This window comes from Chiloscyllium plagiosum, unplaced genomic scaffold, assembly GCF_037043375.1.
Source record: "Chiloscyllium plagiosum isolate Xiang-an unplaced genomic scaffold, Cpla_swu_hap1 HiC_scaffold_5, whole genome shotgun sequence".
NCBI lineage: Eukaryota > Metazoa > Chordata > Chondrichthyes > Orectolobiformes > Hemiscylliidae > Chiloscyllium > Chiloscyllium plagiosum.
Window position 1 is genome coordinate 138373762 of NW_028270143.1, and position 14960 is coordinate 138388721.

A 14960-nucleotide genomic window follows, 5' to 3' on the forward strand; every position below is an offset into this window, starting at 1 on the left:
TAACCCGTTTACTATATGATTCCTTCTCACAATGAAGAAGGAGATTTAACACTTTAATAACTGCTTTGAGAACCGTTACAGTGTTGCAGCATGCTTTGTGAATAGAACATAGAACAGTACAACATAGTACAGGCCCTTCAGCCCTCGATGTTATGCCAACCTTTTATCCTACCCTAAGATCAGACTAACCGACATACCCTTCATTGTACTATCATCCATGGGCCTATCCAAGAATCGCTTAAATGTCCCTAATGTATCTGACTCTACTCCCACCGCTGGCAGTGCATTCCACACACCCACCACACACTGCGTAAAGAACCTACCTCTGACACCTCCCCTAAACTTTCCTCCAATCAGCTTAAAACTATGGCCCCTCATGATAGCCATTTCTGCCCTGGGGAAAAGTCTCTATCTATGCCTCTCACCGTCTTGTACACCTCTATCAAGCCCTAGCTCCCTCAACCTTTCATCACCCTCCAGTCCAGTCCAGACAGCATCCTGGTAAATCTCCTCTGCACCCTCTCTAAAGCTTCCATATCCTTCCTATAATGAGGCAACCAGAACTGAACACAATATTCCAAATGTGGTCCAAATGTGGCTCTATAGAGATGCAGCATAACCTCACAGCTCTTAAACTCAATCCCCCTGCTAATGAAAGCCAACACACCATACACCTTCTTAACAACATAGGTTTAGAGTGAGAAGGGAAAGATTTAAAAGAGCCCTAAGGGGCAAAAAAAAAAGTGTGGCACAGTGGTTAGCACTGCTGCCTCACAGCGCCAGAGACCTGGGTTCAATTCCCGACTCGGGTGACTGTCTATGTGGAGTTTGCACATTCTCCCCGTGTCTGCGTGGGTTTCCTCCGGGTGCTACGGTTTCCTCCCACAGTCCAAAGATGTGCAGGTTAGGTGGATTGGCCATGCTAAATTGCCCGTAGTGTTAGGTGAAGGGGTAAATGTAGGGGAATGGGTCTGGGTGGGTTGCTCTTCGGAGGGTCGGTGTACACCATATCCACTGCTCTATCTTCATCAATGCGTTTTGTCACATTCTCAAAAAATTCAATAAGGTTTGTGAGGCATTCCTGATTATCTCTAATCAAACTATAATTTTCCAAATCATCATAAATCCTGTCTCTCAGAATCCTCTCCAATACTTTGCCAAACACAGACTGGTCTTGGGCATAATTGAAATGTGGAGCTTATTCAAGGAACAGCTATTGTGTATCCTTGATAAGTATGTACCAGTCAGGCAGGGAGGAAGTGGTCGAGCGAGGGAGCTGTGGTTTACTAAAGAAGATGAATCTCTTGTCAAGAGGAAGGAGGCTTATGTTAGATTGAGACGTGAAGGCTCAGTTAGGGCACTGGAGAGTTACAGGTTAGCCAGGAAAGACCTAAAGAGAGAGCTAAGAAGTTCCAGGAGGGGACATGAGAAGTCGTAAACCCTAAAGCTTTCTATAGGTATATCAGGAATAATAGAATGACTAGAGTAAGATTAGGGCCAATCGAGGACAGTAGTGGGAAGTTGTGTGTGGAGTCCAAGGAGATAGGGGAAGCACTAAATGAATACTTTTTGTCAGTATTCACCTGGAAAAAGACAATGTGGTCGAAGAGAATACTGAGAAACAGGCTACGAGACTAGATGGGATTGAGGTTCACTAGGAGGATGTGTTAGCAATTCTGGAAAGTGTGAAAATAGATAAGTCCCCTGGGCCGGACTGGTTTTATCCTAGGATTTTCTGGAAGTCAGAGGAGATTGCAGAGCCTTTGGCTTTGATCTTCATGTTGTAATTATCTACAGGAATAGTGCCAGACAACTGGAGGATAGCAAGTGTTGTCCCTTTGTTCAAGAAGGGGAGTAGAGACAACCCTGAAATTTATAGACCATTGAGCCTTCCTTCGGTTTTTGGCAAAGATTTGTAAAGGATTATTAGAGATAGGATTTATAATCATCTAGAAAGGAATAAGTTGATTATCGATAGTCAGCATAGTTTTGTGAAGGGTCAAAAAGTATGGTGCTGGAAAAACACAGCTGGTCAGCCAGTATCTGAGGAGCAGGAGAATCGACGTTTCAAGTATAAGCAGTTCATTAGGAATAAGGCTTGTGGGCCAAGGGGGCTGAGGTATAAATGGGAGGTGGGTGGTGCTGGGGGGAAGGTAGGTGACCTTGGGGGGTACATTGAGAGAGAGATTGACTGAGATCCTTGTAGAAGGAGGAGGAGAACATCTTTAAGGTCGGCATCCTTGTGAAAGGTGGGCCAGGCCTCACCAAACCTTATTGAGTTCTTTGTGAAGGTGACCAAACAGGTGGATGAGGATAAAGCCGTTGATGTGGTGTATCTGGATTTCAGTAAGGCATTTGATAAGGTTCTCCATGGTAGGCTAATGCAGAAATGCAGAGGATTGGGATTGAGGGTGATTTAGCGATTTGGATCAGAAATTGGCTAGCTGAAAGACAGAGGGTGGTGGTTGATAGGAAATGTTTATCCTGGAGTTCAGTTACTAGTGGGGTACCGCAAGGATCTGTTTTGGGGCCACTGCTGTTTGTCATTTTTATAAATGACCTGGATGAGGGCATTGAAGGATGGGTTAGTAAATTTGCGGCTGATACTAGGCCAGTGGAGTTGTGGACAGTGCGGAAGGATGTTGTAGGTTACAGAGAGACGTAGAGCTGGGCTGAGAGGTGGCAAATGGAGTTTAATGTGGAAAAGCGTGAGGTGATTCACTTTGGAAGGAGTAACAGGAATGAAGAGTACCGGCCTAATGGTAAGATTCTTGGCAGTGTAGATGAGCAGAGAGATCTCGGTGTCCATGAACATAGATCGCTCAAAGTTGCCACCAGGTTGATAGGGTTGTTAAGAAGGCATACGGTGTTAGCTTTTATTGGTAGAGGAATTGAGTTGCGGAACCATGGGGTCAGGTTGCAGCTGTATGAAACTTGGAGTATTGTGTACAGTTCTGGTCACCACATTGTAGGAAAGACGTGGAAGCATTGGAAGATTTACCAGGATGTTGCCTGGTATGGAGGGAAGGTCTTACGAGGAAAGGCTGAGGGACATGAGGCTGTTTTTGTTAGAGAGAAGAAGGCTGAGAAATGACTTAATTGAGACATAGAAGATAATCAGAGGGTTAGATAGGGTGGACAGTAAGAGCCTTTTTCCTTTGATGGTGATGGCTGGCCTGAGGGGACATAGATTTAAATTGAGGGGTGATACATATAGGACAGATGTCAGAGGTAGTTTCAGAGTAGTAGGGACATGGAACGACCTGCCTGCAACAGTAGTAGACTCGCCAACTTTAAGGGCATTTAAATGGCCATTGGATCAACATATAAATGATAACGGAATAGTATTGGTTAGATGAGCTTTAGATTGGTTTCACAGTTTGGTGCAACATTGAGGGCTGAAGGGCCTTCACTGTACTGTGATGTTCTATGTAATTCCGAGGATTATCCCTATTCCCTTTCTTGAACAGGGGAATAACATTTGCCACCCTGCAATCATCTGGCACGACTCCAGTGGACAGTGAGGACACAAAGATCATCACCAGGAGCATAGCAATCTTCTCTCGCTTCCTGTAGTAACCTTGGGCATATCTCATCTGGCCCAGGGGACTTATTTATCCTCATGTTTTTCAAATTTTTCTGCACATCCTCATTAACTTCAACCTGTTTGGGCATATCAGCTTGTTTCATGCTGCCCTCACAAATGGAAAGGCCCTTCTCAGTAGTGAATTAAGGATCTCCCCGACCTCCTCCAACTCCAGGCACAGGCTCCCTCCACTATCCTTGATCGGCCCTATCCTCACTCTGGCCATCCTCTTGTTCCTCACGTAAGTGTAGAATGCCTTAGGGTTTTCCTTAATCCTACCCACTAAAGCTTTTTCCTGCCCCTTCTATCTCTCCGAAGTCCATTCTTCAGTTCCTTCCTGCCTACCTTGTAACCCTCTAGAGCCAAGTCTGATCCTTACTTCCTCAACCCTAAGTTAGCTTCCTTCTTCCTCTTGACTAGATGTTCCACATCCCTTGTCATCCAAGGTTCCTTCACCCTACTTATCCCTTCCTTGCCTCAGTGGGACAGACCTGTGCAGCACTATCAGCAAGTGATTCCTAAACAACCTCCACATTTCTGTCGTCCATGCTGACCAGATATCCCACCCCAATCTAGTCCCACCTGCCAGCACCTGGCCCATATCCATCCAAACCCTTCCTATTCATATACCCATCCAAATGCCTCTTAAATGTTGCAATTGTACCAGCCTCCACCACTTCCTCTGGCAGCTCATTCCATACACCTACCACCCTCTGAGTGAAAAAGTTGCCCCTTAGGTCTCTTTTATATCCTTCCCCTCTCACCCTAAACCTTTGCCCTCTAGTTCTGGATTCCCCAACCCCAGGGAAAAGACCTTGCCTATTTACCCTATCCATGCCCCTCATGATTTTATAAACCTCTATAAGGTCACCCCTCAGCCTCCGACATTCCAGGGAAAATAGCCTAAGCCTGTTCAACCTCTCCAAAATGCAGCACCTAAAATTTATCTAAATTAAACTCCATCTGCCACTCGAGAAAATGCTGGAAAATCTCAGCAGGTCTGGCAGCATCTGTAAGGAGAGAAAAGAGCTGACGTTTTGAGTCTAACTGACCCTTTGTCAAAGTTTTGACAGAGGGTCAGTTCGACTCAAAACGTCAGCTCTTTTCTCTCCTTACAGATGCTGCCAGACCTGCTGAGATTTTCCAGCATTTTCTCTTTTGGTTTCAGATTCCAGCATCTGCAGTAATTTGCTTTTATCCACCTGTCACTCCTCAGCCCATTGGCCCATCTGATCAAGATCCCTTATAATCCGAGGTAACCTTCTTTGCTGTCCACTCCACCTCCAATGCTCCCAACTTATTCTCCATAGTTCTACTTAATAGCATTGTAATTCCCCCTCACACAATTAAATACTTTCCCAAACCATCTGCTCCTATTCCTCTCCATGAGTACAATAAAGGTCAGGAAGTTGTGATCACTATCACCGAAATACTCTACCACCAAGAGATCTGACACCTGATCTGGTTTGTTGCCAAGCACCAAATCCAATATGGCCTCCCATCTAGTTGGCCTATTGAGTTAAGAATCCTTCCTGGACACACCTAACAAAATCTGCATCATCCAAACTATCTGCACTAAGGAGGTTCCAATCAGTATTAGGGAAGTTGAAGTCACCCGTAACAACAGCCCTGTTACTTCTGCACCTTTCCAAAATCTGTCTCCCAATCTGTTCTTCCACGTCTCTGTTGCTATTGAGGGATCTATAGAAAGCTCCCAACAAAGTGACTGCTCCTTTCCTGTTCCTGCCTTTAACCCATACTGACTCTGTAGACAAGCCCTCCTTGCCAACCTCCCTTTCTGCAGCTGTGATGCTATCCCTAATTAGCAATACCACTCCCCCACCTCTTTTATCTCCCTCCCTGAAGCATCTAAATCCTGGAACATCCAACAACCATTCCTACCCCTGTGAAATCCAAGTCTCAGTAATGGCCACAACATCACAGCTCCAAGTTCATCACCCTTACTCCTGACATTTCTTGAGTTAAAATAGACACTCTTCAACCCACCACGCTGACTGCAACATTGCCCGATCAACTTTCTATCCATCCTCACAGACTGTCTGCACGCTGTATCTGCCTGTTCACCAGCTACCTCATCCTCTGATCCATAGCTCCGGCTCCCATCCTCCTGCCAATATAGTTTAAACCCTCCTGAAGAGCTCTAGCAAACCTCCCATCCAGGATATTGGTGCCCATCCAGGTCAGGTGCAACCCATTCAATTTGTACAGGTCTCATCTTCCCCAGAAGGTATCCCAATGATCCACATATCTGAAGCCCTCCCTCCTACACCATCCCTGCAGCCACATGTTCAGCTGCACTCGCTTTCTCTTCCCAGCCTCACTAGCCCATGGCACCGGTAGCAATCCTGAGATCACTACTCTGCTCATCTTGCCTTTTAGCTTCCAACCTAATTCCCTATATTCACTTTTCAGGTCCTCATCCCTTTCCCTAGCTTTGTCATTGGTACCGATATGTACCACAACTTAGAACATAGAACATTCCAGCGCAGTACAGGCCCTTCGGTCCTCGATGTTGCACTGCCCTATGAGACCAATCTGAAGCCCACCTCACCTACGCTATTCTATTCTCATCCAAATGTCTATCCAATGACCATTTAAATGTCCTTAAAGTTGGCGAGTCTACTACTGTTTCAGGCAGTGCATTCCACTACCCTACTACTCTCTGAGTAAAGAAACTACCTCTGACATCTGCCCTAAATCTATCACCCCTTTATTTAAAGCTATGTCCCCTCGTGCTAGCCATCACCATCTGAGGAAAAAGGCTGTCACTATCCACCCTATCTAACCCTCTGATCATCTTATCTGTCTCAATTAACACCCCTCAACATTCTTCTCTCTAACGAAAACAGCCTCAAGTCCCTCAACCTTTCCTCATAAGAACATCCGAGTAAATCTCCTCTGAACCCTTTCCAAAGCTGCCACATCCTTCCGATAATGCAGTGACCAGAACTGTACGCAATACTCCAAGAGCGGCTGCACCAGAGTTTTGTACAGCTGCAGCATGACCTCGTGGCTCTGAAACTCAATCCCTCCACCAATAAACGCCAACACACCATCTGCCTTCTTAATAACTCGATCAACCCGGGTGGCAACCTCTGGCTGTTCTCTTTACCCCTTAAAAATCAATCTGAGACATCCCTGACCCTGGTGCCTGGGAGACAACATACCATCCAGGAGTCTCACTTGTGACTACAGAATCTCCTGTCTGTTCCTCGAACCATTAGATCTGTCACTATCGCTCTCCTGTTTCTCCCCCTTCCCTTCGGAGTCACAGTAGGTAAGTTTTAAAAATGAAAACAGAAATGGGTCTGGCAGCATCTGTAGAGAGACAGAAACACAGTTATTTCTAGTACGAGTCTTTCTCAGAATGTTGAATTAGAAATGTTAACTCTGCTTTCTCTCCACAGAGGCTGCCAGACTCGCTGGCTTCCTGCAGTAATTTCTGTTTTTTTGTTCAGATTTCCAGCATCCACGTTAATTTGCTTTTATACTTTTTAAACGTGAAGTCCCCTTGTAAAGTCGAAAAAGTGGGAGTTGATTTTCGGGGAGGTTTTAGTGTGAAGTTAGGGATCCTGACAGGCCTGACCCAGCCCTGGGCTGACACATTAGCAGCAGTTTTGAGCTCTGAGCCCACAAGCCTCATTACTCACCAGGTGAAGCTGGAATCTCTCCTGAGCTGTCTGAGCTGCTTCGCAAAGTCCATTTGCAGACAATTGTCCTTCAACTTCATCGATCCACAGCAAAAGGCCTTGTATTTCCTGGTTTAGCTTCTGCGCCTAAACATCCAAACAAATAAATTAGGCCATTCGGGGGGGGATAGTGAACATGGAAATGTTGGAAAAAGATGTAAGGAGATATACCAGGATCTTTATGTATTTTTAAACCAAACAAGTTCAGCAGTTACCCAGACTTTTCTGGAAAAGGAAGAGTTATCTTGAAGTGACTGAGCAAAAGTAACTCAAGGATGGACTAATTGAGTTGGTAGAGCAGTTAGTGTTAAAAGTAGGAGCTACGGTGGCAGATGTAACTGAGATGATAGCACAGCATTTGAAATTGGAAGAACAGTAAAGCAAACAAGATAATGAGTCAATTAAATTGGAGGGGATTGCAGATGAGATGGCTGAGAAGCAGGAAATGAAAATTAAATGCTTAATTTTGAACAGGATAGACAACTAGAAACAAGAAGGCTGGAACTTAAAAGAGGAAAAGGAGACAGAGCAGACATTTCAGGGAAAAGGAAAAAGACAGAGATTCCAGCGTAAACGTTTGGAACGAGTAAAAACAAATGGAATCAGATGTGTTATTGAGCTGTTTTGTCTCTTTCAGTGATTTTAGTGCTTTTGTTCCTCTTGCTTTCCATTGGTCAATGTCCTTTTAAATTCAGTGTCTCTCAAGTTGTAAAGAGAAAATCAAGAATCTGCATTTAAAAGGTTCCCTCAGTTATTGTTCATTTTTAGGGCCTACACTGTACAGGACATTGCTTAGGCCACTGTTGGAATATTGCGTGCAGTTCTGGTCACCTTCCTATCGGAAAGATGTTGTGAAACCTGAAAGGGTTCAGAAAAGATTAACAAGGATGTTGCCAGGGTTGGAGGATTTGAGCTACAGGGAGAGGCTGAACAGGCTGGGGCTGTTTTCCCTGGAGCATCAGAGGCTGAGGGGTGACCTTATAGAGGTTTACAAAATTATGAGGGGCGTGGATAAGGTAAATAGGCAAAGTCTTTTCCCTGGGGTCGGGGAGTCCAGAACTAGAGGGCATAGGTTTAGGGTGAGAGGGGAAAGATATAAAAGAGACCTAAGGGGCAACTTTTTCACACAGAGGGTGCTACGTGCATGGAATGAGCTGCCAGAGGATGTGGTGGAGGCTGGTACAATTGCAACATTTAAGAGGCATTTGGACGGGTATATGAATAGGGAGGGTTTGGAGGGACTTGGGCCGGGTGCTGGCAGGTGGGACTAGATTGGGTTAGGATATCTGGTCGGCATGGACGGGTTGGACCGAAGGGTCTGTTTCCATGCTGTACATCTCTATGACTCTTTGATACAGCTGGGATTATTGAGATGTGGCAGTACAGACACCAGGGATGGGAACGGATTATCCAGAGGTATTCAGAATTTAGGAAGGACAGACGAGAAAGAAAGCAGGTGGAGTTGCATGGCTGCTTCGAGGAAATTAATTCAATAGGGCGGAAGGAGATTAACTCTGACAATGTGGAATCTGTATGAGGAGAGGTGAGAAACACCAAGAGAACAATGTGGGTGGCATTACTTGGAAAAGCATAGTTTGATTAGGTCGCCAAACAGTAGGTGTGATGTCAGGAAAGAGGAAATTTGAGATACATGCAATAAAGGAGCATGAGGAAGTGACAAAGGTGATTGGTGAGAGTAGGCCAGGGATGTTATCCACATGAAAAGTGTTTGACAAGATCCCTCAAGGTAGGCTGATGCAGAAGATTAAGTCACATGGGATACATGGTGAGTTGGATACAAAATTGGCTTGGCCACAGCAGACAGAGTCAAACAGTGTGGTGCTGGAAAAGCACAGCAGGTCAGGCAGCATCCGAGGAGCAGGAGAATTGACATTTCGAACATAAGCCCTTCATCAGGAATGGCTGAGAGATAAATGGGAGGGGGGTGGGGCTGGGGGGGAAGGTAGATGGGAAAGTGATATGGAGATGGCGGGTGATGATAGGTCAGAGAGGAGAGTGGAGCGGATAGGTGTGACAGGTCAAAGGGACGGTGCTGGGTTGGAGGGTTGGATCTGGAATAAGGTGGGAGATGGGGAAATGAGGAAACAGGTGAAATTTACATTGACGCCCTGGGGTTGGAGGGTCCCAAGGCAGAAGATGAGGTAGTCTTCCTCTAAGCATTGGGTGACTAGCGTTTGGCAGGGGAGGAGGCCCAGGACTTGCATGCCCTTGGCGGAGGATAATACAACATATCATCTGCTGCCATTTCCTCCACCTACAAACAGACCCCACCACCAGAGATATAGTTCCCTCCCCACCCCTATCTGCAACCTGCAGAGATGATTCCCTCCACGACTCCCTTGTTAGATCCACGTCCCCCACCAACCCACCCTCCACTCCTGGCACCTTCCCCTGCCACCGCTGAGGTGTAAAACCTGTGCCCACACCTCTAGCCACCTGGAGGAAGAATGTGTCATCTTCCACCCTCCACCCCCACTTTCATCAGTCTATTGCATTCCCAGATACCTTCCATCCACCTCCCATTTAACTCTCAACCGCCTTGGGTCCCACCCCATATTCCCAATGAAGAGCTTCTCCTGCTCCTTGGATGCTGCCTGACGGCTGCGCTTTTCCAGCATCATACTCTCAACTCTGATCTCCAGCAGCTGCAGTGCTCACTTTCTCCCAGCAGACAGTGGGTGGTTGTGGAGGGATGTTTCTCTGACTGGAGGACTGTGATCAATGGTGTTCTGCAAGAATCTGGATGTTGGGACTTCTGTTGTTTGTCGTATTGATAAACGATTTAGATGGAAGTCGAGATGGCCTGATTAGTAAGTTTACAGACAACTCAAAAATGGGTAGAGTTGTGGATAAAGAGGAGAGCTGTCAAAGGATCCAACAGGATAGAAATCGTTTGGAAAGTTGGATGGAGAAATAGCAGGTGGAGTTTAATGCGGACAAGTGTGAAGTGATGCATTTTGGGAGGTCAAAGGCAAAAGGCAAGCATACAGTAAATGGCAGGACCCTGAGGAGCATTGATATACAGAGGGATCTTGGGGTGCAAGTCCATAGCTCCTTGAAAGTAGCAACACAAGTGGTTAAGGAAGTAAAGAAGGCTTACTGCATGCTCACCTTCATCAGTTACACCGAGTATAGAACTTCAGTGAAGCCACATCTGGAGTACTGTGTGCAGTTCTGCTCCCCACACTATAGGAAGGATGTGGAGGCTTTGGACACGGTGCAGAAGAGGTTTACCAGGATGTTAATTGGATTGGAGTGTATTAGCTAGAAGGAGAGGTTGGATAAACTTTGATTGTTTTCAATAGAGTATCAGATCCTGAGGAGCGACCTGATGGAAGTATTTAATATTATATAGGGTGGATCATCAGAGTCTGCTTCTCAGGTTGGAAAGAGGGACATGAGTTTAAGTTTAAAGGAGAGATGAGAGGCAAGTGTTTTTTTACACAGACAGTGGTCAGTGCCTGGAATGTGCTGCCAGAGCCAGTGGTGGAGGCGGGTACAGGAGCAATGTTTAAGAGGTATCTTGACAGATGCATGGATAGGCAGGGAATAGAGGGATATGGTCTGCATAGAGGCAAGTTTTTTAGGTTGGAAAGGTGTCATGTGTCAGCATAGGCTTGGTGGGTTGAAGGGCCATTCCTGTGCTGTCCTGTTCTTCGTTCTCTTTGTTCAGAAGAATGACAGGGGAATTTCATAGAAACCTATAAAATTCTAACGGAATTAGACAAGGTAGATTCGGGAAGAATGTTCCCAATGGCCAGGGAGTCCAGAATGAGGAGTCACTGTCTAAGGATACGGGGTGACCATTTAGGATTGAGATGAGGAGACATGTCTTCACTGAGAGAGTGGTAAGCCTGTGGAATTCTCTGTCACAGAAAATAGTTGAGGCCCAAACATTGAAGAAATTAGATTTAGATCTTAGGACTAAAGGGATCCAAGGGTCTGGGGAGAAAGCAGGAAGAGGAGACTGAGTCACGTGATCATATGGAATGGTGGAGCAGGGCTGAGTGGCCTACTCCTGCTCCCCATCCCTCTGTTTCTGTGTGGAGATAAAAATCAAACTGAAACAGTCTTTTTTGATAAGGATGCCCATGTTGCAATATTTTGACAACAAAGACCCTACCTCATGGATTCCATTTATTCATCCATTTTTGTGACTTATCAATTAATATTACCTTAGACTGTGATATTTAAACTAAATCGTTAACTAATTCATTAACTAGCCTATTACGTGCATTCTGTCCCACCCTTACTCTGTCCCCCACTTCACTCTGTCCCTCACTCACTCATTCCATCCCCTCACTCACTGTCTCTCATTCACTCTGTCCCTCACTCAGCCCCTCTCTCCATCACTCACTCTGTCCCTCACTCAGCCCCTCTCTCCATCACTCACTCTGTCCCTCACTCAGTCCCTCCATCACTCACTCAGTTCCTTCCAACATTGACTCAGTCCCTCCCAACACTGACTCAGTCCCTCCCTCACTCACTCTGTCTTTACTCCATACCTGACTCACAGTGGTCTCCAGCTCCAGCACTTGCTGTTCAGTCTGATATTTCACACGCTCCCATCGCAGATTCAGTTCTTGAAGATTATGGGAAAGGTTCCTCCCCGTTTTTCTGGAGTTTGGAGTTAGCAGTGCGAGACCAGCTTGGTGAACAGACTGCACTGTGCTCTCATGCGCTCTCACATCATTCCACAGAACCTGTATAACAAGAGGCATGGCAGTCCCGAGGTTCAACAACAACAAACTTCCTCATTGTGCACATTGAAGGCAGAGACACCAGCTCCTGCTCATGATTAACCTGTTCAACATATCTCCATCCGTCACAGAGACACAAACACTTCATGATTCATACTCACAGCAGACAATCCACTGAGGGAGAGAGTGATGGATCTCCAAACCCTTCACTGGATCAGGGGGGTTTCTGATCTGGTCATAGCCCAGGGGGTGATGGAGATTCTTAAAAATTAATTCAGGGATGTGGGTGTTACTGACTGTCGAGAGAGTGGTGCTGAAAAAGCACAGAAGGTCAGGCAGCATCCGAGGAGCGGGAGAATCAACGTCATACAGAGAATTCCCCAAACTGCAGTGGTGATGTTGGGAATGGCAGTGAACAGGAAATGAGAGATGCATGTGATAAGGAAATATCACATGATTTTAATCTGCACGTAGATTGGGCAAATCAAATAAGCCACAATGCTGTAGAGGAGGAATTCCAGGAACGTATATGGAATGGCTTTCTTGACCAATATGTGGAGGAACCAACAAGAGGGCAGACCATCTTAGAGTGGGTACTGTGTGATGAGAAGGGAATCATTGCCAATCTAGCTGTGTGAGACCCCTTGGGGATGAGCAATAGACAATCGGTGCAGGAGTAGGCCATTCTGCCCTTCGAGCCTGCACCACCATTCATTATGATCATGGCTGATCATCCTCAATCAGTATCCTGTTCCTGCCTTATCTCCATAACCCTTGATTTCACTATCCTTAAGAGCTCTATCCAACTCTTTCTTAAATGAATCCAGAGACTGGGCCTCCACAGCCCTCTGGAGCAGAGCATTCCACACACACACACCACTCTCTGGGTGAAGAAGTTTCTCATCAACTCTGTTCTAAATGGTCTACCCCGTATTTTTAAGCTGTGTCCTCTGGTTCGGCACTCATCCATCAGCGGAAACATGCTTCCTGCCTCCAGAATGTCCAATCCTTTAATAATCTTATATGTCTCAATCAGATCCCCTCTCAGTCTTCTAAACTCAAGGGTATACAAGCCCAGTCGCTCCAATCTATCAGCATAAGGTAGTCCCGCCATTCCAGGAATTGACCTCGTGAACCTACGCTGCACTCCCTCAATAGCCAGAATGTCTTTCCTCAAATAGCAACTGTAACAAGATAGTCATTTTTAACAAGATGGAGAGTGAGGTAGTTGATTCGGAGACTAGGGTGCTGAATCTTAATAAAGGAAACTATGAAGATAAAAGGCGTGAGTTGGTCTTGATAGATTGGGGAGAGTCACTTAAAGGAATGACAGTGGATAGGCAATGGCATACATTCAAGGAATGCACGGGGGAAACTGCAACAAATGTTTAATCCTGTCTGGCACAAAAGTAAAATGGGTAAGAAAATTAGAGATGGTATCCGATCCATACAGGTGGAAGAAGCATACAGATTGTCCAAGAAAAATAATATGTCTGAGGATTGTGAGCAGTTTAGAATTCAGCAAAGAAGGTCCAAGGGATTGATGAAGAAGGGGAAAACACAGAACAAAAGTAAGTTGGTAGGGAACATGAAGACTGACAGTAAGAGTTTTCATTGGTACGTGAACAGAGAGAGACTGATGAAGACAAATATAGGTCCCCTACAGACAGAAACGGAGGAATGTATAATAGGGGGCAAAGAGATGGCTGAGCAACTGGATACATACTTTGGCTCTGTCTTTACAAAAGAGGGCACAAATCAGATCCCAGAATTCCTGGAGAATGCAAGATTTAGTGAGAGGGAAGAACTGAGGGAGGTCAATATTAGTAGAGAAATGGTGCTGGGAAAATTGAGGGGATTGAAGGTGGATAAATCCCCAGGGCCTGATAACCTACATCCCAGAGTGCTTAAGGAAGTGGCTCTAGAAATAATAGATGCATTGGTGGTTATCTTCCAGTCAATCTGGGAGTTCCCCAACAGGAAACCCTGGATGAACCAGGACATGCGGAACCTGCTAAAAATCAGGTGTAAGGCCTTCAGATTAGGAGACCCACTCAAATATAAGGAATCCAAGTATGACCTTCGCAGAGCCATTAAGGCAGCCAAGGACCAATACCGATCCAAACTAGAGACCCAGACAGACACCCGGAGACTATGGCAAGGACTTGAATGACATCACAGGTTCTAAAAAGAGACAGCATAAGATAGCAGACGATGATGCATCCCTCCGCAACACCTTCTCTACTCACTTTGAGCAGTATTTCAGTGGAGAGGTAACTCCTATTCCAATAAGGCCTGTCGAACCTATGCCAACAGTCACTGCATCAGAGGTCAGATCATTTTTTCTTCCTGTGAATCTAAGGAAAGTGATGGGACCAGACAGAGTACCAGGCCGTGCACTCAGAGCATGTGCAGATCAACTGGCCGGGGTCTTCTGGGACATCTTCAACCTCTCCCTGCAGCAGGCCACTGTCTCTGCCTGTTTCAAGAGGCCAACATCACCCCTGTGCCTAAGGAGGCTCATGCAGCATGTCTCAATGACTACCGCCCAGTGGCCCTAACTTCGGTGGGCATGAAGTGCTTTGAAAGGCTGGTCATGGCATTAATCAACTCCAGCCTCCCCACTACGCTTGACCCACTCCAATTTGCCTAATGGACCAACAGATCCATGTCAGATGCCCTTCACTCCTCCCTAGAATATTTTGACACCAAGAACAGCTATGTAAGAATCCTACTCATTGACTACACTTTAGCCTTCAACATTATTATCCCCTCGAGACTGATTACTAAACTTAGTGACCTCGGACTAAGCCCCACTCTCTGCAACTGGAACCTCAGTGTTTCCTGACCCACAGGCCACAATCAGTGAAGATTGGGGACAATATTTCACTAACACTCAACACTGGAGCCCCCCAGGGGTGCGTACTCAGCCCCCTACTGTAC

General features: G+C 45.9%; 1 protein-coding gene across 1 annotated transcript in view; it reads right to left on the minus strand.

Annotated features, from left to right (window-relative positions):
• Nucleotides 1-14960, minus strand: part of LOC148150048 (microtubule-actin cross-linking factor 1, isoforms 6/7-like) — a 374112-nt gene that overhangs the window by 101937 nt on the left and 257215 nt on the right. Inside the window, exons 13-14 of the mRNA XM_087987781.1 lie at nt 11823-12020; nt 7258-7383 (exon numbers count right to left, since the gene is read on the minus strand). Coding sequence (XP_087843907.1) covers nt 7258-7383; nt 11823-12020 — 324 coding nt within the window. The remainder of the gene's footprint in view (nt 1-7257; nt 7384-11822; nt 12021-14960) is intronic.